Source organism: Podarcis bocagei (assembly GCF_964188305.1).
Source record: "Podarcis bocagei genome assembly, chromosome: 1".
In the NCBI taxonomy this organism is placed as follows: domain Eukaryota; kingdom Metazoa; phylum Chordata; class Lepidosauria; order Squamata; family Lacertidae; genus Podarcis; species Podarcis bocagei.
The window spans coordinates 77280255-77305013 of NC_138125.1; the positions used below are offsets into that span (position 1 = coordinate 77280255).

At 40.6% G+C, this 24759-nt stretch overlaps 1 protein-coding gene across 28 annotated transcripts in view; it reads right to left on the reverse strand.

Moving 5' to 3' along the window:
- Window positions 1–24759, reverse strand: part of TNNT3 (troponin T3, fast skeletal type) — a 45054-nt gene that overhangs the window by 9630 nt on the left and 10665 nt on the right. For 2 of the 28 annotated variants that reach the window (XM_081205443.1, XM_081205463.1), the window contains exons 2-11: window positions 23064–23095; window positions 21325–21338; window positions 18612–18629; window positions 14318–14335; window positions 13547–13564; window positions 7710–7721; window positions 7315–7326; window positions 2401–2425; window positions 761–806; window positions 386–502 (exon numbers count right to left, since the gene is read on the reverse strand). In XM_081205443.1, the coding sequence (XP_081061569.1) occupies window positions 386–502; window positions 761–806; window positions 2401–2425; window positions 7315–7326; window positions 7710–7721; window positions 13547–13564; window positions 14318–14335; window positions 18612–18629; window positions 21325–21338; window positions 23064–23083 (300 nt within the window). In that variant the 5' untranslated portion in view covers window positions 23084–23095. Of the gene's footprint in view, window positions 1–385; window positions 503–760; window positions 807–2400; window positions 2426–7314; window positions 7433–7709; window positions 7722–13546; window positions 13565–14317; window positions 14336–18611; window positions 18630–18803; window positions 18829–21324; window positions 21339–23063; window positions 23096–24759 lie in introns of those variants that run through there. The other 26 variants (XM_081205454.1, XM_081205469.1, XM_081205466.1 and 23 more) reach the window with 26 other exon arrangements.

A 24759-nucleotide genomic window follows, 5' to 3' on the forward strand; every position in this document is an offset into this window, starting at 1 on the left:
TCAGATGAGAAAATAGCATAAGGATCAAATTCCCCCTCACTCAAAATAACAATAATGTTATTAGAAGCTCATTTGGATGGTATCCCTTCCACTTAAACAAAAAGGTGCAATTATACTTAGATAAAAAAGTGTTAGCTCTTAAAAATTCACTCCTTTGTGTTACACAGAGTAGGGATGGTTCATTGGGTTGTACTCAAGGCTAGCCTCACTGAAATCAATAGACTTAAATAAGTAATGTTGATTGATTTCAATGGTTCTACTCTCAGTTGGATGTAACCATTAAGTATTGTGTCTCTATTAAAACTAAATTGTGGGACTCTTGAGCAGCAGTACACTGTCCTCTTGGAGAAGAAATTATTGTGGAGACCACACCAGTGAAACTTACAATTCTTTCTTTAAGGGCTAGGATTTCCTCTTCTTCCTTCTTCCGAGCTTCAAAGTGGCTATCAATCAAGGCTTGAAGCTCAATCAAGTCTTTGTTCTGCCTCTTCTTTTGGATGTCCTGAAGTAAGAAAAAGAAGATGAAATGATGGCTATGATGCAAACAGTGACAATGGAACGATTTGGATTATTTGGGTTTTCCCACTCAAAGAATCCTTCCACATCCTCATTAATTAAAACCCCAAACACTCAATTTCCTCTCAGGATTAGGAATATGTTTTTAGGATTGAGGTGAAGGTCCTGTTTTTAACCCTCTTGTCTAAAATATAATGAAAATTTACAGGAGTCAATAGTGTTGAAAGGAGCTAACAATACTTACATCAAAGTCTACTTTCTCCCCCTCTGGGATTTTAGGAGCAGTCAGCCTTTGGAGAAAGAGAAAGTAAGGCATATAAACATCAAAGGTAAACATTCTAAGGAGAGGTATGGTATTCAAAAGAACTATTCAGAAGAAAATGTAACTGAAATTAAGGTTGTATGAACACTAATTGGGAAAGCTTAAGTACAATGACAACTTAGAGCTGAGGTGTCAAACTAAAGAATGTTGACAGACCAATTTCACCTCCTAACAGATGTCCAACAGCAGCACTCTCAAATATTTCTGGGCTACAAAATGTCAGTCCCGCCTGATTTCAACACCAAGTGATCTACTGCATTTCAGTTATAAGTTATCGGTAAGTTGAAAATATTGTTCCTTCAGATCTGATAAAATATCTATCCTTTAAAGATTGCAGCATAAATACAATAATCATGACATATTTGGACTTTTTTGTCTACTAAGAGTGCTGGCACCATAGAGATGTGCATGGATCAGTTTGGATGAAGTATGACAGAGATGCTGCAGGCTGGATTAGAGATCCCAAAAAGGCTAGATTAATACCTTAATCATTATGTTGGACACTCCTGCTTTACAGAATAGTTAATTTGCTGTATGCAACAGAGAAATACTAGTTTTTCCATATGTAAACACATGCTACTATAAACCAACTAGTATCTAAACCGGGGTAGGGAACCCGTGACCCTCCTGATGCTGCTGAACCACAACTCCCATCATCCCTGGGTGGCAATGATGGAAGTTCAACAACATCTGAAGGGCCACTGGTCCACAGCCACCACTCTTAAGAAATCACCATCTTCCTCTCAGTCAAAGGTCATCTGCTTTAATGCATGCCACTCATTCCCTAGCCCCAATACTCACATCCTTAATATGCATTGATGGCATTGCCACTAATGTACATAACACCACAGTCCCTTTCTAACTCCATGCCCCCTTTTATCCCTTGCCCTGCATTGTCCTCCTTACCTTCTTCCAGGCTTCAATACACCTGGAATATCCTTCCTTCTCTGTCCTTCCACCCTTCTCCCTCTCCTCCTTTCAATCCCTTCTCAAAGTCTGTCTTTACTATAAATGTTTTCCTGGACCAGTGCACTCTACTTTGCACTGTACATGACTAGTTAATCCCCAAGTACCCCATCAGCACCACCATCACAGTTTCCTTATCTAACTCTGGCTTTATTCCTCTTCTTTCTTCATTCCATGCCACTCCAGACATGAACTGTGGCACTATACCCTGTTGAGGGCATAGCTGGTTAGTACCAGAAGAGTGGCTTTGGACATTCTAAATCAGGGTAGAGAACCTATGGTCCTCCAGATGTTGCTGACCTCTGGCTGTGCCGTGCCAGCTGGAGCTGATGAGAGCTGAGTCCAACAACAGCTGAGGGACCACAGGGTCCCCATGCTCTAAATAAGTGCAACCAGTTGGATGCACATTTCTGCATTCAGTTGGCAGAACTTCCCTGCCATATTCCAAGGAGATCTTCACATTTCATCACAAGGGTAAGAGAAGTTCAGCCAGCTAAATACGAAAGTCACTGCACATCTGGTTGAAGCCACTGTCAAGTTTTAACATGATTATTTAGAACAAGCAGTATTTTCAATATCTGGAAGTGCACACTTACGGTGGTACAACTCTGGGCTTCTTCTCTAAATAGAGCAATCCAGGAAGAAAAGAGAAAGCAAGGAAAGGAAAGATGGAGAAAGACAATATTAGAACAACAATATATCCTAGTCTGGTCTGCTAAAGCAAAAGAATCAAAAGGGATGTCCATTCTCATGGAATCATCCGAAGGGCACTTGAATCATGTCTTTGACACTTCATAGAGACACACTCCTTGGCAGACCAGTTTTACTTGGAAGTAAAACAGTATAGAAAAATGAAACAAGAGCTTGCATGAAAGCTCCAACATAGCATCAGGAAGTCAGCAACTTCCTTCTCCGTATTGAGTGCTGATTCTCAAAACTTGAATGTCGTTTATGACCACATGCTATGTATGAATTCAAAGAATTCTGTCATACAATGCTCTTTCTGTGCCACCTTTGTCACTTCCAGTGAGATTTCAGCAATAAAAAGCTCAGAGCCTATTTGATCAGTGTATCGTGAACGCAGACTTATTTGAGGAACTCCAAACATTCAGATTCTGAATTTACAAGGCAAATAATATAAAGAATCAAGTTTAAGATGTCACCCCCTCAGCTGAAGCAGGGCTATTTGTTTTTACAGCAATAATGTTTAGGTAAAATAAACTGTGAAGCAAGACTCTTCTTTTCCCTATCCTCCAACTCACAGCAAGGTTTTAAAGAATCAGCCTTAAATGTAGGTACTGTAAATTTCTGCTTTGGAAAGTGATACGGCTGGAAAAGAATTGCCTGGTATTTTTCTAAGCCAGTAAAGGTAAAAACATTGGGAATTGCTGATTATTTCAGCACTGGAACTATCCAAATCTTCTTCTTAACCCAACATTTAGCTCCTGCCAACCTAGCACGACAAAGTGCAAGTAGATAAATAGTTACTGCCACGGCGGGAAGGTAAATGGCATTTCTGTGCGCTGCTCTGGTTCGCCAGAAGTGGCTTAGTCATGCTGGCCACATGACCTGGAAGCTGTAAAGCAGTAAAGTGAGATGAGCGCCGCAACCCCAGAGTCGTCCATGACGGGACCTAACGGTCAGAAGTCGCTTTACCTTTACTGTTACATAAAATGTGAATAGGAGGATGTTCTCAATGAAGTTGATATATGAGAAGAAGTGTAATTTTTTTGGAGGCCTTTATATTTCTGATGTGGTAAGCAGTGAGCTTTTTGATCTGAAATAGCTTTTTTAAAACCTAGGGAACAGAATACAAATCACACCAAACAATATTTCATGGATGTTATTCAGAGACCCACTAAGTCCTGTTTGCCTCAACTCCCTTACATCAGGAGTGGGGAACTTGTGACCTTCCAGATCTTGCTAGACTATTACTTCCATCATTCCTGACCACTACCCAGGCTGACTGCAGCTAATAGGAGCTGGGATCCAAAAACATCTGGAGGGCCAATGGTTCCTCATTCCTTCCTTGTGCAAAAGGATGATTACCATATGTATTCCTATTTCACCATATCAGGACAGATTACAAGAATGTCATCACATTTTTATATATTTTTTATTTTAACCCCCCCCCCCCCGTTCATATCATTTTTATTGTTCACCTGTTCCTCACAACTGGCTTTGAAATACATGTGCCATTGGCCAATATAACCACCCCACGTGATATCCAACTAAGCCAAACTCAGAGAAGATCTACTGAAATCAATGGACTTTAGTTTCTGAAGTCCATTCTTCCCTGAGTATGGCTAAAGTGGAATATCACCCCATAGGTCTGAGCATCTGTTGATTATTCAGGAATAATTCCATGAACATGTAGTTTCAAAAAGGTTAGTTTTCTGATCCTGGAATAAAAAGTAACATTTCTGTACTTTCAGGATAAGGGTAAAACAAAAAACAAAAAGTCTATTCTACTTTCTTTCTTTTTAATTAACAGAAAACACGTGACAAAACAAGATGTAGTGTGTGCACAGAGACTAGTCTCAAGGTTACTGTTGTATCTTCAAGATAGCATTTCTTCTTCTTCTTTAAGGAACTGGATAAAACAAACAAGCCCAATCATCATGGCAAAACCCTTTCTTCAATTGCCCCTCACTTTATCTGAGGTTCAGATTGTTCTGGTTCTTACAAACAAGAGATACAAGGCATAAATCCCCTAAAATGATCCTGCCAAAAGAAAAAGAGTCCTTCAGTGCTTTGCTTGAAAATAAAGAGAAAGAAAGCTGGAAAGTAAGCTTGAGATTTTAAAAGGGGAGAGGGAATTGAAGTAATCTCATGTAAAGAACAGTTTACACTCTCCCTTCAGAATCTGAAATCTAGAAAGGATCAAAACACATCAGTAAGGAATGTTGTTGTTCTGTCCCAAGGTCCTTTTTGGTCTCTAAAACCTCAAATCACTATGAGAAGACCCCATTAATGGCCTGAATGGGGGCCAAACTGTGGGGGATTTCATCCCAAAGTAAATCCCTTCAGAAGAGGATTTTTTTCTAAGGACCACAGCAGGAGAGGAAAGGATTAAATTCCCCTCCTCATCTACTGCAATCCTGATAATTGTCCGTCTGCCACCAGATGCTATTGATTTATTTAATATATATTTTTAGAAACCTGCACAGTATATGCAAAGGGACCCCTCTAAAGACATGTCTTGCAGTTGTTTGGACTTAAATCAATGCTATTTTACTTCTGTTGGGAATGACAACAGATTGGGGGAAGAGGAGGTGTTGCTGACGGCTTAAGACTTTTATCTCCTAACAGTACGGAGGCATGAAAGGTTGTACATTTGCAACTGTGATGATTTGGCCCAGTTCCTGGTTTTACAGTGGGTGAGGATTAGAAGCAGAAAGGCGGGGGAAAGGTGTTAGAAAAGACAGTGTGCGATCTCCAAATGTCACCAAAATACCATCACAATATTCTCCTTCGGCTCCAGCTGCAGATGAAAGGCAAAGGAAAGAAAGGAACTGGGTCAACATGCTCCAATTTTCCTCCTCTTATTTTTCACAACACCCTTATTTGTCTCTCCTCTTTCTACTTTCCAGTTTCTAAAAACCATTTGTTCTTCCTGTGCAGTTGAAACAAAGAAGAGCAATACATTGTGTCCTATGACTGAAATAGGCAATGGGACTGTCAAAAAATGTCAATTTCTGAGGGCCAGGTCATACATACAAGACATATTTTTCTCCACCCAAGCAGTCCTCCCAAAATCTGGAGGGTTGTGGAATGACCAAGAAAGCCCTTCCTTCCAATCTTAACGTCCAAGAGGGTCTGTAGGGCAGGAGACAGTCTTTCAGGTATGCAACCCAGTCAGATGGGTGGCATATAAATTATTATTATTATTATTATTATTATTAAAGATCATCATCCTTAGATTTTGTTGAGTATATAACTTCCAGAAATGGATGTGAGTGGCAATCATACAAAGTAACAAGACGTCTGTGGCTGCCTAATTTGCTGTTTGGGGAAATTTTTAACTTTTACTGATTTTTGAAAATGTATTTCATAGTATTATTGTGGTTTTGGTGTTTTATGCGCTCCAATGTTTTCCTGCAAGGGTACTGCAGCCTGTAAGATGGGGTAGAAATGCATTAAATAAGTAAACCATGTGCACAGTAGCTGAAAGAAAAAATATATACAGTTCATATTTACAGATCCTAATGTTTGAATTTGTCAACTTATATGCCAAAGATAGAGATCCTATATGCAAACTGTGCATTAAAGCTATGAAATAGGCTGCAAATCAGTGCTCTTTTTTCTATTAAAAAAATGTTTAGGGGTACTCTCATTTTCCTACTCATATTGAAATACTGCCCCTCAATGAGGGCAAACTTAGATTCACAAAATGTTTAGTGGTATGTGTACCCCTGCGTACCCCCAGAAAAAAGCACTGCTGCAAATGATATCTTAAGTAAGGTGATCAAAAGCTGAACAAACAGAAGGGGGAGGCCAAGGCCACCCTTTGGCTGGGGCAGCATTCGGTCTATGACCAGCCCTGATGATTAATGTCATCCAACAAATGACTGAGTTAGTGGAAACTTCAACAGCCACTAGTAAACCCTCTTGCCTTTCTTCATGATCCTTCTGGCCTTCTAAAACTTCACCATCCCATAATGCATTAATATTAACCCTCTGAAAGTAAGGATGCCTTTCAGAATCATAATATCCTCTAGTATTAAGGCACAGCAGGTGAAAATCTCTTTCAAAAAACTAGAGTGGCACTCTTCAGTTTGAACATCTAAGGCCCCTTTTCATATTGTAAAGATTTACTAATGGAAACTGTCCATTTTGCATTCAATTCCATGTACATCCCACCTTTCCTCAAAGGCTGTTCAAGGCAATCTAGGTTTTATATCTGCAACAAACCTGTGAGGTAGATTGAATTGAAAGTGCATGTGCATATCTGGAACCTTCTGTGAAAATCTGCAAAGAAAACTCCTATGCAAGGAGTTTGCCCATCCTTCCTCACAACATGAAACCTAAGGTTGCAATCCTATGCACACTTTCCCTAGGAGTAAGGGCCACTGAAAACAGTATGATGAAGTAGACTTCCAGGCAATACTGTGTTTATTAAACATTCACCCTGATCTGTTTGCAGGGAGATTAGACAATGCTGGCTATTTAACCATCTTTCCCATAGAATTTGTTGCCAGGCCGATGAGATGACCTTACATCAAAGCAAGTGTCATCCCACACTTCTCAGTGCATTTTCCTGTCCCTTTGCTTATAACCATAAATCTGATCTTTTGGAGAAGCGTGTTCATTGCGCAAGACCTTCCAATCAACTACAGTTTTGCAGCCTGAATTTGATTGAATCCCACCGAAAAATAGCAGCCGTCTGACAGCGCCCTTACTTCCAAGTAAACATGCATCGGATTTCGCTGCAAAGCTTCAAACGCTATTCTGCACCGCCCTAGAGGAGAAAAGGAAGACAAACAGTTCCTTAAGTGGAAAGCACATACCTTCTTGGACTTCTGCCGGAGGTGTCAAGGTGGAAGCAAGCAGTGATGGGAAGGAGAGAATAAAGGAAGAAAGAATACGCATGTAAGCACTCTTGAGCTTCATCAGGTGATCAAGGAATGGGTAAAAGGGAATAGAAAAATACTGGTTAAATATAAACATCTAGTGCAGAAGAGGCACCGAGGGAAGCTGTAGGAATGTGGGGAGGGAGGGAAAAACTAGGTTATTGCTGGTATAAGTGTGGAGCATTCCAAAAACAACCCACTAGTCTATAAGTGACAGTTTGTTAATCTTTTTTATCTTGTTTCTTCTCTTCCAACATCCCATTCAAAGACATTATGTACATTCTGTGAACATATCAGAATCAACATACGAATGTGGAAGTCGTGTCGCATACCTGGCTCATGAACTTCATCAGGGGAGAAGTGTCATGGAACAAGATGTAACGGACAGCGAGAGAACGGAAACAAGAGGAACATGTTATTACAAGGTCTTTGGGCGCTTCTATGAGCTTCAAGAGGGGTGGGGGAGGGGAGGGGAGTAGAGGGAAAGAAAATTAATAACATTGAAAAAATCACATGAAAGCAGCCCAGTGGGGAATCAATGAAGGTGAATGGCAAATACCAGATAAAAAGGCACATAGAAAAATGCCACATGTTTTGTCATTCACTTGTCAGCATAGCCCGGGCCAAGAGGAATTCACCATTATGCGTTACAAAAATGTTTTCTTGGCTGATCCAGAAGAAATGCAAGGATCATCCTGTTCATCTGGAGTGCAGCAGTTCTAAAGAGTTTGCATGGGATCATCTCCACAAAACCAGAAATGAGCACACTTATTTCTGTTTCTGGGTAGATAGTCTCATCAGCCCATTTTAGAACCACATGTATGGTCCGAAATTTGCATCTGCATGCTTTGTTCATGGCAATTTGCACCATGGTAAGCTTTCATATTTTGAATAGTAAGAAAAAGCTGCAGTCAATTTCAGGGTAGCTATGATCTTCATTGTAACATTTTAGTACCTAGGCGTGCAAGAATATGAGTAAGCAAGGAAGTTCCATGGTTATCTGGCAAAGGTTTGATTTAAATCTATTCTTGTTACAAGAATAAATTTGATCTGTCATGTGGTTAGGTTCTTTGCACATCAGTGGCTTCCATTCCACTCACAAAGATGGAAACCAACTCTGATTCCATCTGTGTCTCTGGGGAGAACGAAGCCATACATGCAGAATTCCAAAACCAAAAAATGGATCTTTGTGACCATGCCCTTTTACAAAAAATATTCACTCATGAATACAGCAGCTTATCCATAGTAGCTTTTGTCTACACAAAGCCATTACTGTTTAATAAACTGAAGCCATTTAAAAGGAACCCTAGTCTCTAGCTCTCTTCACACATTACAATGAAAACGTGTTGAGGGAGGAGCACTTTCAGCATGACTTGTGAAATGGCCAATAGGTTGGATCCAGACTTAGATTAAATCAGTGGGACTTAAGTTAGCTGTGTGTTGTATTGAAGGAAAGACAGTGGGTGGGATCCTGCTCCCCCCCCTATCTGTGCTCATCATAATGCGTGAAGAGGACTCAGATCTTCCCTGATTCTGCCTAGTTCCCCCACTAGCTGCCCATTTAAGAAAACCCTATGTCTTTTCTACCTTTTCTATTTCAAGCGCCTGCAAATGTTTTCTTTCTCCCAGATACTTACACGTGAAGGATGGGAAAATGCATTATTTTCAAATCATGAAGGTTGCAGGAAAAGAAATTAAAATCAAGCAAGTGTTAAGAGTTATTAAAACTGTTATCTCCTGTTTCCTTGCTCCACCTTTGAATTCCTGTACACATCACCCTTTCAGATAATCAGTGGAATTCAGAAGTCATGTCACATACCTGGTTCATGGACTTCGTGAGGTGGGGCGTGCCATTAGAGAAAAAGGAAGACAAGACAAGTAATAAATACAGGGTGACTGCAACCTTTGACTCTTGCAAGTCAAGGTTGAAATAAGTAATTGATTAAAGGGGATTAAAGGGGAACACAAATTAATGACCTGTTTAAAATAAAAAGGAGACAAACATGAATGGGAAAAGAAGGAAAAGAGGTGGAGAGACAGGGAAATTAACATGGGGTCTCTTGTATAATATTAAACAGTGCAGTCCTATACATGCTTACTCAGAAGTAAGTCCCATTGAGTTCAATTGAGCTTACTCCCAGGTAGGTAGGTAGATAGGTAGGTATAGGATTGCAGCCTAAGTTGATTTACAATGTGAATAGAAACCCTTGGAATCTATTTGTACTTTTCTTAAATACATAGGGATGATAGCCAGCTACTCATACTCAGAACAGACCGAATGAAATCAATGCACTTAAGCCATTGTTTTTAATGGGCCTGCTCTGAACATGGCTTAGTTGGATATCACCCTATGGTGATTTGCACATGTGGAATATGAAATATGCACATATTGTCTGCATACATGGAATTCAGGATCACTTCACATGTTGCTTTTCTGAGCATGGATCGTATTTCTCCATTTCAGAAAAGTAGCATAGGAAGCAGCACTTCCTAAAAGCTATATATCCTTCCGATATGGACAATGGCTGTTATGTCTGTGTGCATGTGTGAATCTAACCATAGTACATCTGCTATTGTTAGGTGTGAAAACAACACAACTATTTAATATTTATAAAAATGCCTATACTATACTAGCCATTGTACAGTTATAAAAACAAGCAGATCCCTGCTTGCAGGCTCACAATTTAATAAACATGACATGGTTTTCCAATTATTAAAAAAAAACACCCAAATGCACTATTCATAACGCACAAGAATTCATGTCTGTTGTGAACTTCACCTGTGGAAGAACAATTATTTTATTTTATTTTGCCAAGCGCTTCAGAAAACCGAAGCCCTTAAGCATCAGATAAACTATACCGGTTTTTTTAAGGATGTCAGCGATGAATTACTTGTGTTATCTGGACTGGACTTTACATAAGCTCTCACCTTTCTTTTAGAGAGGCAAGCATGTGCAAGTGCTGGGCAAAGTTGCAGGAGAAGAGGACAAGATAGCCTGCCCCTTTGTACTTTGAAGGGGCTTCAACAGCTCCTGTGATTATTCTCTCAGCCTCCCACCTCCCCCCCCCAAATGACCTCAGACCTGCTTCTAGTTGTCTATGAAGGGTTCCACCAAAGTCCATCAGCTACTGGTGGACAGTGTGAGCAAACGTATATCCTACAGCTTATCCAGGGAATGAAAAGAAAGTAGACTAAAAAGGGCATTTTAATTTCCCCAGTCTTTTGGAACATGTGTAGGGAAAGGCAAAAGTCAGTCCTATAAAAATATGAAGGAAGGCTAGCAATTAGGGGAATGCTTGGATCATAGAAATGGGTACACTAACCAAATACTATATAAAGGTATTTCCCTGGGAATGTCTAAAGTGTTGTGCAGCTAGTAATCCTGTGCTTCACCGTGTTCTTAGCAGAGTCTCAGTTGGCTTATATCCACAAGAGCACTGCAGTCAATGGATAAACCCTGGATCAGCCTTTCTCAACCTGTTGGTCCCCAGATGTTGTTGAACTACAACTCCCATCACCTTTAGGTAGCAAGGCCAGAGCTCAGGGATGATGGGAGTTGTAGTCCAACAATATCTGGGGACCCACAGGTTGAGAACCACTGCCCTTGATCATGGGTAGGCGAACTAAGGCCCAGGGGCCGGATCCGGCCCAATTGCCTTCTAAATCCGGCCCGCGGACAGCCCAGGAATCAACGTGTTTTTACATGAGTAGAATGTGTCCTTTTATTTAAAATGCATCTCTGGGTTATCTGTGGAGTATAGGAATTTGTTCATTCCCCCCACCCCAAAAATATAGTCCAGCCCCCCACAAGGTCTGAGGGACAGTGGACCAGCCCCCTGCTGAAAAAGTTTGCTGACCCCTGCTCTAGATCATATATGCTGAGTGTCTGTCCTGTATGACAAGGTTTCACTGTTCTAATGCACAATAAATATCACCATTTGTTAATGAAAATGAGATAGAGGGAAAGAGGGATTGTCTCCAGGGAAACCAACATAGATATTAAGGTAATGTGTTGCTCTCCTGTTCTCTTCCATCACTTTCAAATTCTTGCACACACTGATATGAGATGGAAAGAGAAGAATTCAGAAGTCAAGTCACATACCTGGTTCATGAACTTCACCAGGTGGGAAGTATCATGGAACAAGATTAAGGCAATAGAAAACAAGAATATTAGAAAAAGGACAACACGATTACAAGAGGCTTAAAGTAATTCAAGACAGTGTTGATAAGTAAGTCAGCTCATTATAGGAAAGCAAATTAATGCAGTTAAGACAGGGATGGTGGAATGCACATAGACAAATGCAGCTCATGCAAATGCGGAAGAAGACATGTAAAGAGTTCAGACTGCAGATGAATTGTAAGCCAAGAATTGCTTTGTTTATGAAGCTGTTCCTTTCCTTCTGGGGCACATCTACATACTTCAGGAACAAACTCACAGAGACCATCCAGCCCCACAACCAAAGTGTGCCTCAGCCTGTGCTGTTCTCTCTCACCACACACTTTGTCCTTGCAGATGGCAGGGAGGACCGTAGTGGCATCAATATGGCAAGCAAAATAGGCACAACTGGATTTCCAGTCGGCTCCTTTGTATCCCCAACAAGGAAAGCTACCTGCCTATCTAGAAACACTACCTATGGTTTGGCTTGCATGCTGCAGCTCCCAGCCAGAAACAGAGCAGATGTCATGTGCATATTTCTCCCTTGAGCCTCTCCAGCAGATAGTAGACACACTGGTTTCATTCACTAATAGCAAGTACTAGGAGGCAATATGGTTTCTCAATTTTATTGCTAATCACATTGTTAGCACCACATGTGGTTAAGCCCTGAATATGCTTACAGGGCCAAAACAGCACAAGGTTTAGGTTGCTTCTGACCCTTTCAGCCATTTAAACAGGGCAGGAAGAAGAAGGCCATGAAGAACTGGTGCTCAAAAACCTGTTGTGGAACTATGTAAGGCAAGCTAGTGCCAGTGCTGCTGCTGTCAACAGGCAGGCACATGTTGGGAATATGCATTCACATCTTGTCATGCTTGTCTATTGTATGAATTCTTCAGCATGGGACTGCAGCACAGACTTCTGGGTAATGGGTGGATCAGCCTGAAGCCAATGCAATGCATTGTCAATTCAGGAATAAGCAGGAGCACGGAAACAAATTTACTCTCTATTCCACTAAATCCTGAATTGAATCATGGCTGCAGACATCAAGTCTCAAGAGGGCATTAAAAGCAGATAACCATTCCTTACTTTTCTTTAAAGAGCCAAACTAAAGCTTTGGAGCTGAATTAAAGGTGTATATGTACTGAAGCAGACAGAAAGTATCTTACACAAGTATAGGATGATATTAAGCAACACAGCAGGGCAAATTCAACAGCGAGTTCTGTAGATTAGGGTAGAACGTTTGTCAATTTCACCACATTTCCCCCCTCATATCTGCACAGAAGTGTGGTAAAGTCTTCCTTCATTGAAGGAAGGAAGCTACGCCAGGCAAGTAATCTCATGCCAGGGTAATTTGGTCATCTGTATGAGTTCATATTTATGAGTTCAATGTTTGGGCTGCACTTTGCTGAAGGCTCATGTGGGCTTTCATCAAGCAGCTAATCCTAAATCTTGCCATATTAATAGTAATAAATAATACCAACTTTTAAGAGTTGATTTTGACTACATATTTTCACCCCATGAGCACATATGGAAGCTGTTGTGCCAGAAAGAAAAGCGGGTGTGGATTTTGAATTCCAATGCAATGTTTTCCCAATTGTAGTCTTCTGTCTTAATTTCTCTGTGAGGGTAGGAGAGAAGCCATTATATTGGAATTAGCAGCAACACACACCAAAGGATATAGTTGCTTGCTCCAAGGCAGGGCTGTGGAACGGAAGTCTGAGCCACCTACATAATACCCCATTCATTCCAACTTTCCAGTCTCTTATGCCATAGGTAATTCAGCTGAAGTCAATAGAAAATCAAGCACCATGCGCAGATGGCTTAGGGTTTGTCGGTGGCTGTACATTCTTCGAAGGGTCTATTTAGATATAGTCAGTGCCTACAGTCAGTGCCCTTTTGCATTCAATTAGCAAGCACAGTACTGTAATCACACCTTCCCTTCCACAGCCTTAAAGAAATGCAGTACTCCAACTTCCATTTAAATGGTCAGAACCGAGATGCCTCAACACATACCTTCTTCCTGAGCTTCTTCTGGAGGAAGAATAGAAAAAAGAGAAGGAAACAGCAAAAGAAAGAAAAAAGAGTTAAACAATAAAAATGAAATCTGCCCGCCCAAACTCTGTGAAGAACATGAGGTTGTAGGGGTAAAGTTAGAAATAACAATATTGCAAGTCAAGCAGGGGAAAATGAATCACATACACATTGAATGGACACAACACATTGAGCAGTGATTTGAAATGTTACTTGGATAGTAAGAATATGGGCAGTTTTTGGCTTTCTTTGTTTTTAAAGCATGCATATAGATCAGGGTTAGGTTGAATCCTAAAATCCCATATTTTGTTAGACAGAGGTTATTTATATAATATGTCACATTTCAAATCCTGCAATTTGTGGAGAAAATGAACCAAAAATGACTATATTTCTCCAAAGAGGGATGTTATGGCAGAGTCTTATTCTGAAGAGAGAAAAAATGGAAGTTTGAAAAAAATGCAACCAATTCTGTTATTTACCATGAACAACAAACAAATAACACTTCTTTTAGTGTATAGGGGATTCAAAACTGAGCTGTCATGAAGACTGCAACATCAACTCAGTTTCATCAACTCCCCCACCCACCCACATTGATGCCATGGAATCAAGCCTTTGGAGTTAATATTCTCTTTTATCTTGTTCTTTTTCTTCTGCCACCCTAGGATTCCTTTGTGCAGACAAACCACTCTTCTGAAAAGGAAGAGAGAGAAATCCAGAGGGCAACACCACACACATACGCACACACACACATACCTTCTTCTTGTGCTTCCTCTGATAGGAGACATCATGGGAACAAGAGGCAAAGACAAACAAGATAATAACATTAAGATAGCGGCCCAAACCCTTTAAAAACTATTTTTGTGAACTACTGCTGGAGAAATAAGTGGTTAGGGGGGAGGGGAAAGAGAAGGTACAAAACAGGAAGCAAACAGAAGAAGACAGTTACAGATCAAACAAAGATGGTCAATTCAGAAACCAGAAAAACATAATTCAAGAGAGAGGGGAGCATGCAGTTTAAAGAGAAGAGAAACGCCAAGCGTAGCAATCACACACTGAAATCAATGTGGGGTTTCCCCCCGTCCAACAGAAAGGAAGGAACATAGGAAAAGAAGAAGGAGGGAGGAAGGAAGGAAGAAAAGGAAAAGGAAATTCATTTTTCCCAGAAGAAGCTGCCTGTATTAGGTTAGCACCCTTGACTATTTCTTTGTTAGGTTTGACAAGTGGCTGAAGATGGAGTTTGAAAAGGACCTTCACTCACAATAACCCTAAGCAAAGCACTGTTTTTTTCTTTGCTTTTCAGTTAGTGTACTGGCTTAAAAGCTGTTGTTTCAATAAGGAAATGAACTTCTCCTCAGCAGCATCATACTCAGGAGCTAAGAATAATACATTTAGAATTAAGCCTCCAATTGTGATTTTATGGAGTTTCTGTGTTGGATGCTCATAGTCTTCCAGTCTTCCATAGTCTTTTTTTTTACTCCAACACTAGACATGTTAGTATATCCAGAGCCTCAAGGGCTACACTGCCCTGCATTTTTAACACCATGGCATTCCTGCTCCAATCCCAGCATTCTCTTTTGGTACAACTAAAAGTGTTAACACCGGGGTGGTGCCATCGGCAATGGCGGACTCCCTCTGAACTGGAGGGACTAGCTCCGCAGGAAACGGGTCTTCTCCGCTACGGCGAAGCGGGGACCCTTTTAAAAATCACAGGCAGATGAAGCCTGTGACCATGGGACTCGGCGGGCACCTTTAGCGCCCCCCCAACTCACTAAGGAACCCACTAACGGGCTCTGAAGTGAAGAGGGGGAAGTGGCGCGGTGCTGTGAGTCAACTGCTATTTCCGCAGAGCGGAGCCGCATAGTCGTTGCCGGAGAGCGCTGTCTTTTTCCTGGGACAATTTGGACTCTGAAATAAGCACCCGTGAGTACTTAGACTTTGAACAACTGGACATTAAATGGGGACTTGTGAGCAGAAAGGAATTGGATCTTAAAAATCTATTTTAATTTGGTACGGAAGGGGAAGGTCTAAACAGGAAGTCAGCCTTCCGTTCTTTTGTAGACAGAATAAAGCAAAGACAACGTAAACTAGAGCTCAGAAAATCGCCTTTAAAGGATTGGATTTCATCATTTAAAATTGTGGAACCCCCCTTTGACAGCAGGAGAAGAAGGGGATCTTTTTCGGACTGTTTAAAGTGAGTTTAAAGTAAAGCAACTTTCCTCCGTCCTGATCATGGAGCGGGGTGTCAGGACTGACATTTGAAGTTCATTGACCAGAGACAAGCGTTTTTGACAGATAGCTAAAAGAAGAGAAACATAGTGATTCCACTGCTTCACTTCGCACTTTAAAGGAATAAATATTGACAAAGTATCTCAAAAAGGGAAACTTTGTTCCAAGAACAAATAGAAGTTTTCCCCCTAGAGGGAGACTGTGAAACTGTAACCAACTCCACGGAGCCGGCAGCTGTTACAGATTACAATCGTGGGAATAGGCATTTGACCTTGCAGGACAATGTATTCAGAAGCTTTGTTGTGTGCTTTCTATAAAACAAATGCCCTACTGGAACAGTTACATGAGAAGGTGAATTTGATGGTGACTTCGACTAGAAATTTTGAACAGGCAGTGGGAAATTTTGAACAGACAGTGAGAAAATATGTGGAGCCCACCCAGGAATTAAATCAGGAGTGTGTCCTGACAGAACAGGCCCAACAGGAATATGAGTTTTCGGATTTGACAAATGAACTTGGAAAAAGCCAGATTTGGAAAGAAAAAGTCTGGTTTGGCTTGGAAATGGGGGGCTGGATTGACCCCCCTATGCTGGGATGTTTGGACTTTTCAAATCTGGCAATGGGCCCTGAGATGTTTGGGATTGTGGGGGCTCTTAATTTTGGAGGGTCTTTGAAACATGCTTTTAAATACCATATGGAATTTAGTGTTGAATATGGAAAAGGGGCTGATCTGTCGAGAAGGGTTAAAAATATTGCCAAGCTGGAGTTACCACGAGCAGGAGACAAGGGAAAATACAGTTACAAATATGAAGAAGAGCTGCGGAAGGGACATGGAAGAGACTTGAGGGCCTCAGATATAAGGTTGCCAGGTTAATGGGCTAGATCGATGGGATAATAAGGACTGACAAACCCGGAACCAGGAGGAAGGGACGTTGGATGAAGATTGGATCTGTTTGTATTTCTTTTTTTTTACCATTAGAACTGTTTTATAAAATTGATGAATGTCAGAAAAATGTTGGAATGAAATTACTCGGCTTTAGTAAAGATGTTTAAGGAATTATGAAAGAATATTATGAGAAGTTGGTAAGGATAAGATTTAAGTTTTAAGCTTTAAGGTTTATTTTCCTATAGAAAGACAAGATTAAAACAGTTAAGGGTAAGGTAATGACAGAATATTATGAAATATGGAAAGGATTTGCTGGGATAATTAATAACTAGGATACAAAGAAAGGGAGGAGGAGGAGGTCAAAGAAAGAAGGTAATGACAGTTGAGGATTGGAGAATAATGAATTTGTTTTTAAATGTTCTTAATTGTTCTTAAGTGTATTTTTGTATTTTTTTCCTGTATCTTTTTCTTATTTTTGAATTTGTATTCGTATGGTTGGAAGGGGTTTGTTTTTTTCTTTTTCTACTTTGTTAACTATTTTTATTTTGTATTTTCTTCTGCTTTTATTTTATTTTGTAACACTTTGAAAATCTCAATAAATATCTTATAAAAAAAACCCAAACCATCTGAACCAGGCTATCCACAGTATCACATGCATATAGGAAGGAAATGACTGTGGTACATGGGAGAGCAGGCTAGCCCAGAAGGTCTGACTAACACACACACCCCAACCCAATGGGGCAGGCCTCTGTTTCCTGGTGAGAGAAGAAATCCATATTGTAAAGGCATCTCTGCTTGACCGCGGTTCCCCTGATCTATACAACTGGTCCTAGGTATTACTAGATTCCTGCTTTATTCAATCACTCTATTCTTTTTATGTTTAATTATTAAGCAGTTTAGTATGCTTTAAAATAAAACAAATCCTTTATATATCACTGAACAACAACCACAAAATCAATATTCTTCCAAGCTGGTTTTTCTCTCTCCCTTTATAACCCGAGAGCAAAGTTTTGTCATCAAATGCCAAGGGATTGTAAGGCTGGATCTAAACACATCAAAGAAGCGTTTCAGTTAAATGCGTTGTAAACTTTGTGAGAAATCAGGTTGGCAAAAATGGAACAGCACCATCTGGTGTCACAGTGTTAAAAGGCATATGCAACGCATATAAAGCGCTTTTTCTTTGCCAATGTCGCTGAGTCCTAAGTAGCCCGTTTCAAAATATTTGAGGGGTATCCTGGTATGGAGTACAGCCAAGCAAAGAAGACTCTTGCACTAGAAAACGTATTAGCACTTCCACATCCAAGTACCTAATAGGCTATATAATGTGTGGTCTCACTCAACACTTTGATCCTGTAAGCTTTTCTGAAGATCCCGTCACTGCCAAGAGTCTGCAGTACAAACATAAGTTCAGCACTGATGGAACTGTGTGAAAGGGAATCTTCTTCACTCCATCTTCAAAACGTGCCTGTATCAATATACACTACTGTAACTTGTCAAACCTGTAGTCAGCTAAAGATGATGTACATTTCCCAATTTTATATTATCAACCTGCACAATTAACTTATTGTGCTGATGACAGTTTGTTTGGGAACTTAAATATTATAATGGGAGTTTCTGCCACCACAAATTCAAATCTAATTATGAGGGCCAGAAAGGGAATTCAGCAAGATGCACAACTGAGCAATCATATAATTGCTTGGGTTAAAGGCTAGCTGTGTAATATGCATTTAATCTGGTGGCTGTCAAGATCTCCCCTTTGGCCTTGTGAAATGGCCTCCAGTTTTAATTCTAAAGTCACTGGGCTGGTTATTCACCTAGCATTTCAGATCATCTTTAGCAGACAATAACAAAGAGATGGGTGAATGACAGGCAGCTAAAGAGCTGAAGATCAAGTGATCATCCAGGAGAGAGAAGGCACATTCCAGGTTTTGGTTACCTTCTTCTTCGTATTCCTCTGCATTTAGATAAAAGAAAGAAAGAAAGAAAACGAGAAAAGCAACAGAATCAACAAAAAAGCATAGCAATTGCAATACATGGACCACAAGGACTGATACAAAAGATAAAAACTCCCTGAAAATAAAAACACCCTTTATTTATAAAAAGCCAAAACAAAACAAAACACCCAAACCTATTTCCATGGTTCTTCTCAGTCAAAAGTCTGGAGCTAATCAAGTACAAAAAATAATGAAATGGCCATTGTTTCCTTTCAAGAATAAGAGATTTCAACTGAGTTGGCATGAGTAAATTATATTGTTCTAATAGACGTAGCATGTCCCGATGTAAAAAATTGATTGAGATTCCATTGCACTTCTGTAAAGGAAGGGCATATTGCATAAATGAACTTTCAGCAGGAGTAATTCTTCCCTCCAAATGATTTCTATAGGATACTGTTGCGCAGTTCACACAAGCAGTCAAAGGTAGCTCGCTGCCTGCTCTGATGATCTCTTGTAGGTGGAATGGTAGCTTAAGAATCCACTAATTTAATACCAACAAGTAAACGCTGGAGAGGGTTGTATTTCAATCTGAGAGTGAATTACAGCCATAATATTTTTTTTCTGATTCTGTTTATATTGGTATTGGTCAATAAGCCTCAATAGATAGTAAAACAACAATGCAATTTCCTCCATTAAATGTTTCTGCTTCATTAATGTATAACTAGAGGCTGCTAAAATCAGTGAAAGGTTTTGAATCAAGATATTTAGTGTTACTGTTGCAACAATCTGGATTTATTTTACTGAACATATTTCATATCCAATGCACACTTCCAATATGGAATATACTATTCAGCAGCCCTGCTCACGTTTGGTAGTGGAATGAGTAAGCAATGCACAAAATGCTGCCTTTTGCTTTTGGAGCAATTCCACATGACACAGCCACATTGTGGAGGCTGCTCGCAAAATTACCTCCACCTTGGAAGTGCTCCATGCAGTGGCCAGTATTTCTTGCACTGGCTCACCTTGTAGATCAGCCCCTATGAAATATTCACAGTGGCATTTTTCAACAGTCTTGGGCACTAGAAACCTCATGGTGGGAGCCAGGCAATCTTGTACAGCAAGCTGGCACCATCCTGCTAAGTGGCTGCTGTGTCAACCCACTTTAAAGAGGTCTCCACCATATGACATGCTGCTGCTGTGAAAGTCATCCTCAGGGAAGATCAAACCAGCTTCTCAGTGCAATTTAGGAAAGAACTAGACATAATGGCAGCCCAGCCCATGTATGATAATACAGGTCATGCCAAGATCCTACGAAGTGGGGTGTGGGATAATTTAAAGTGCCACATGTATGGGAGGAAAAAATGATGACTCCTCTTCTCACTCCATGCCCCCAACAACTGCTTCTACTCAGCTAATTTCTCTCCTGGCAGGGTTGTTTCTTATCTTGGAGCGTCACCAGGAGAGGTTGGGGAGATTGCAGAAGCCATTTTTCAGACAAAAACAAGGACAGGTCAAACACTCTCCTCTTGACCACAGATGATGTGCTTAAATTGTTCCCAGAAGATGCTGCCTCAAAAGGCTGAACTATTTATCTGCAGCTATGTGATATTCAGTTCCATTCCAGCTTTACACTTTTGTGATACAGCTTCCTCTTAAATGGCATCAGCTTGAGGAAAGACTGTTAAAAAAGAGAGTCGTCTGTCTTCAGTCCAAAAAGAAGATATGCTTCATAGACATGACCAAGCACCCTGCGCAGAAAATTTGCTTCCACATGCGACTGCAAGACAACAAAAGTCTGCACTGATAGTACGATGCTTTCTGACAGGGAACATATGCTGAGAGCGTGAACAAATACAGAGAACAGCAATGAACTACAATGCACAAATTCATATATTTTGAAACAGCTAATATGTTTGGATATGTAATCTTGCACAATGGAAACTGACACGGGATAGAAAGTTACATAGTACTTGTTCCCCAGTCTACAATGGTGTTATCTTAAAAAGGCAAAACTTTTCAAAATGCATAGGTTGGAGACAGTCTGCAAACACATTTTTGTTTGTTTTTTGTTTAATAAAAATAAAAAATTCATTCATTTTTAGGCCATCCTTGCTAATGACTTTCAAAATTCCACAAGCTAACAAGCAGCAATAAGATAATCTTGAAATGAATAAGCTACAAAAAGAGACATATTTATGGGATCCGTGATTGTCAAATCTGTCACCAACAGATGGCAGCAGCAGCATGACAAGAAAGCAAAAATAGGAGGTGGAGGAGAGAGGATAGATATGATTTGAGTGAACAGGAAATCCAACCATGTGAAACGGGCATTGACCATGTAAGCAAGGTCAACACTGGTCAGAATTTTATAAAATGAGATACCATGATCCTATGCTGATGGTCAGCCAGAACTCAGAATGCTTGTGTATGATGGATTGCAGGTGGGAAAGGGGAGGAATTTGGTATGAAGAAATGAATGACTTAAGTTATGAGACCTTCACAGTATGAAACCATCACAAGAATAATAGAAACAGATATCCTCTTAGGATTCTGCCTTCTGAATATTTATATATATGCTGAGTACATTTTTTTAAAACTAAGATGTGTGGTGTTTTTTTTAAAAAAACACACCTAATATGCATTGGAAAGGTATATAAAAAAATTAGACACTTTACAACGCTGATATACAATTAAGAAAAGCTTATAAATACTCACCCTCTACTTGCTCCCTGTTACAAAAAAAAGACAGACAGAAAAGGAAACACAGAAGATAAGACCGTAATCAAATTAATGAACAGAGCAATCCTATGTGTGTTTACACTGAAGGGACGTCTCACTCTGTTCAATGGACTCACAGTCTGGTGAATGTGCACAGTATTGCAGACTAAATTATAGCTATCATGTGATGTACTTGCTGCTTGTAAGTATAATTCATAGATCCTGCCTTATTTGTGCTATCATCTTTCAGCTCCAAGTCATTGTCAGAATAAAAAAAATGGTAGAGCATCACTAGTCTGGCTGGAGGCTGGAGGTTTTATGCATGTGAGCACTGCATCCCTCTCTCTGCTTGTCAAGACACTCCATCATGACTTCAAGACTCCTTTGAAAACTAAATTTAGTAGTAAGCTTTCTCTATGAAGCATTCTAGCTTCACCTCCACTAAACCATCACCTTATCAGCTTTCTGTGTTCTTACCAATGACAAATCTAAGTCTCCTGGGGATGTACTATAGAACCTTTTTTATTTCATCCTGCATGTTTGGAAGAAGAAGGCAATTTTGGATTTGATATCCCGCCTTTCACTCCCTTTAAGGAGTCTCAAAGCGGCTAACATTCTCCTTTCCCTTCCTCCCCCACAACAAACACTCTGTGAGGTGAGTGGGGCTGAGAGACTTCAGAGAAATGTGACTGGCCCAAGGTCACCCAGCAGCTGCATGTGGAGGAGCGGAGACGTGAACCTGGTTCACCAGATTACGAGTCTACCACTCTTAACCACTACAGCACACTGGATTAAATTAGTTAAAGTTGTCTGAGGCTGCACTGCTTTGTTTTATCAGTGACTGGTTTTATTAATTCATGCATACTAATGTCATTTAATGCTGCATGTTGCTATATTATATCAGGTTGGAAACTGCTCTGTGATCATGGTATGGCTTCACTTGCACATGACACAAACCAAACTATGGCTTAGCATGAATGGGGAAGCATACTGGCACACAAGGAAAACATTGTGGCTACTTTGCTCCTTCTCTGCTTGTACTGCTGCCACAAAGCCACAAAAGCAACAAAGTCAAGATTTGGCTTAGCGTTATGTCCGAACCAAGGTATGTGGTTTGCTCTCCACAAACAAACAATGGTTGTTAATAAGAACAAACATCAGTTACAAATTGCAACCCCAGGCTTGGACATAATGCTAAACTAAACCATGGTTTCGCTCCTGATAGCATGGCAGCAGCAGCAGGTGAGCAAAGCAGCAGCAATTTGCTCCCTGTGCACCAGCAAACTTCCTCATTCAAGCTAAACCATAGTTTGAATTAGTGTTGAGTGCAAACCAGGCTTGTGCAGCGCAGAGCAACCTGGATTTTAAAAATACATAATAAATACATCATATGTGCTCTGTTTCCTCAGTATTTCATCACTAACCTCCTCATTTTCTTCACCTTAATTCCAAACTACAGTATACAGTTAAGAAGTTACATTCTGCCCATGATCTGTGCAAGCAGCAAATAGCACTGGCTATTTAAGGTTGTGGATTTGGCCCTAGGTCATATGACTTCATAAATAAATAAATAAATGCAGTAAAATTAGGTGTTGCTTCTCCTCATTGATTTTGGAACAGGTCATTGACTTCATACCTGTGAGGGCCAGTTGTTTCATACTAACAGAAAACCTCCCTCCCCCCCCAAAAAAAATGCCCTTTAAAACCAATGGTAATATTGATACACTTCTACTTACACTTCTTCGTTGTCAGACATGTTGGCAGGTTTCTAGACGAAAGAACAAGCAAAGAGCAGAATAAGTTTGTGAATTTTCACCCATGCACACCTGATCTTTCTATAGATGTAAACAAAATCCCATGACACTTAAGATGTGGAGCAATGGCAATTAAATGAGTTGAAGAAGGGATTATTGTAGCAATACACTTCATAAACCCTACAGTACAATTAATCATCAAATGGGAGGCTAGCCTGTCACTTGTCTGAGCTGAACCTTATAAACTACAGTAATTGATACACTTAACTCCAAGTTGAAATAAGATGTCAAACACTGTGGTATTCAAGCCCTCCAAATTGCACTCACGTTATTATGAGCACTAGATGGAATACAATCAGGTCCTCACTGTGTGATGTATATGTGAATGGGCAACTTCAGGCATGTCAACCTGATATCTGGTAGTGAGAAACATTCCCCTAGATCAGAGATGGAAAGTCGCTGGCCTATGGGCTGGATCTAGTCTGCAGTCTAGCCTATTACACCCCACCCCACCCACTGCCGCCACAGCTAATAGGCATAGGAAAAAAACTCCCACAGGGCCCATATCTCTTTCTCAGCAACCAGCATGGAAATACCACTGGGAGAGGAATGCCGCAATCCTGTCTGGACTACTGTAATGCACTGTTTGGGGGGCTGCTCCCAAAGATGGTGTGGAGACTTCAGCTAGTGCAGAATGCAACTGCTAGGCTAGTTAAGTGGGGCAGCCCAATGAGGCCATGTGTCACTATTCCTGCAAGAACTGCACTGGTTGCCAGTAAGGTACCAGGCCAAATTCAGGGACTTAGTACTAGCATAAGCACCTTCTTGGACCCTACAATTGGCAAGTAAGGCCTTTCTGTGGTACTACCACAGGGGTTGCCCAGTTGGCAGTGGCTGGTGATAGTGCTTTTTCAGTGGCAGTTTCCCATTTGTGGAATGCCTTCCCTAGTGAGCTATAGCCGTCTTCCACTTTGCTGGTTTTCAGGGTAAATTTAAAAGCATTCCTGTTTACCCAGGCATGATGGCTGAAAGACAATGTTCCTGCCTGCTTAAGAAAACGTTTTCGCTGGGTTTTTTCCCTAGAATGTTTTTAAACAGTTTTTAGATATATTTATCATTTGCTTTGCTATGTTTGCCACCCTGATCTACTCTGGGAGGAAGGGTGAGATATAAATTGAATGAATAAAATAAAACGCAGGCTCTGTGTGTGAGCGCATGCGCACACACAAACACACACACACCATTTGCTGCGGTTACAGGGCTTCTATTCATTCCAAAGACAACTACGGCGAGATCAGCTGCAGGCTCATTTGTTAAAGGGTGGATGGAAAAGTGCCAGAATTAACAAGGTTATTTGGGTAACGTTATCTGGCTAGCTCTTGTATTTACTACAGCCAGCTTTAATGCCACTGGGTAAGCTCTGGAAAAACCTGGGATCATGAGGGATTTGGGTTCCCACTTTCCCAGCATAGCAGATGGTGCTCAAGGCGGCAGAGGTGCTACCACTGTTTCGCCCCAGCAGCTAAGTGCCTGGTCAACCTGGCCTTGCGTTCGCTGCTTACGCTGCACAATGTGGCAGGAGAAGCCTCAGAGGAGAGCTGAAAGCACAGCAACAACTTTTTTGGTGATGGTTAGCAACGCCTTTGCAGAACTCTTTTTAAAGGGTTAGAAAACCTCG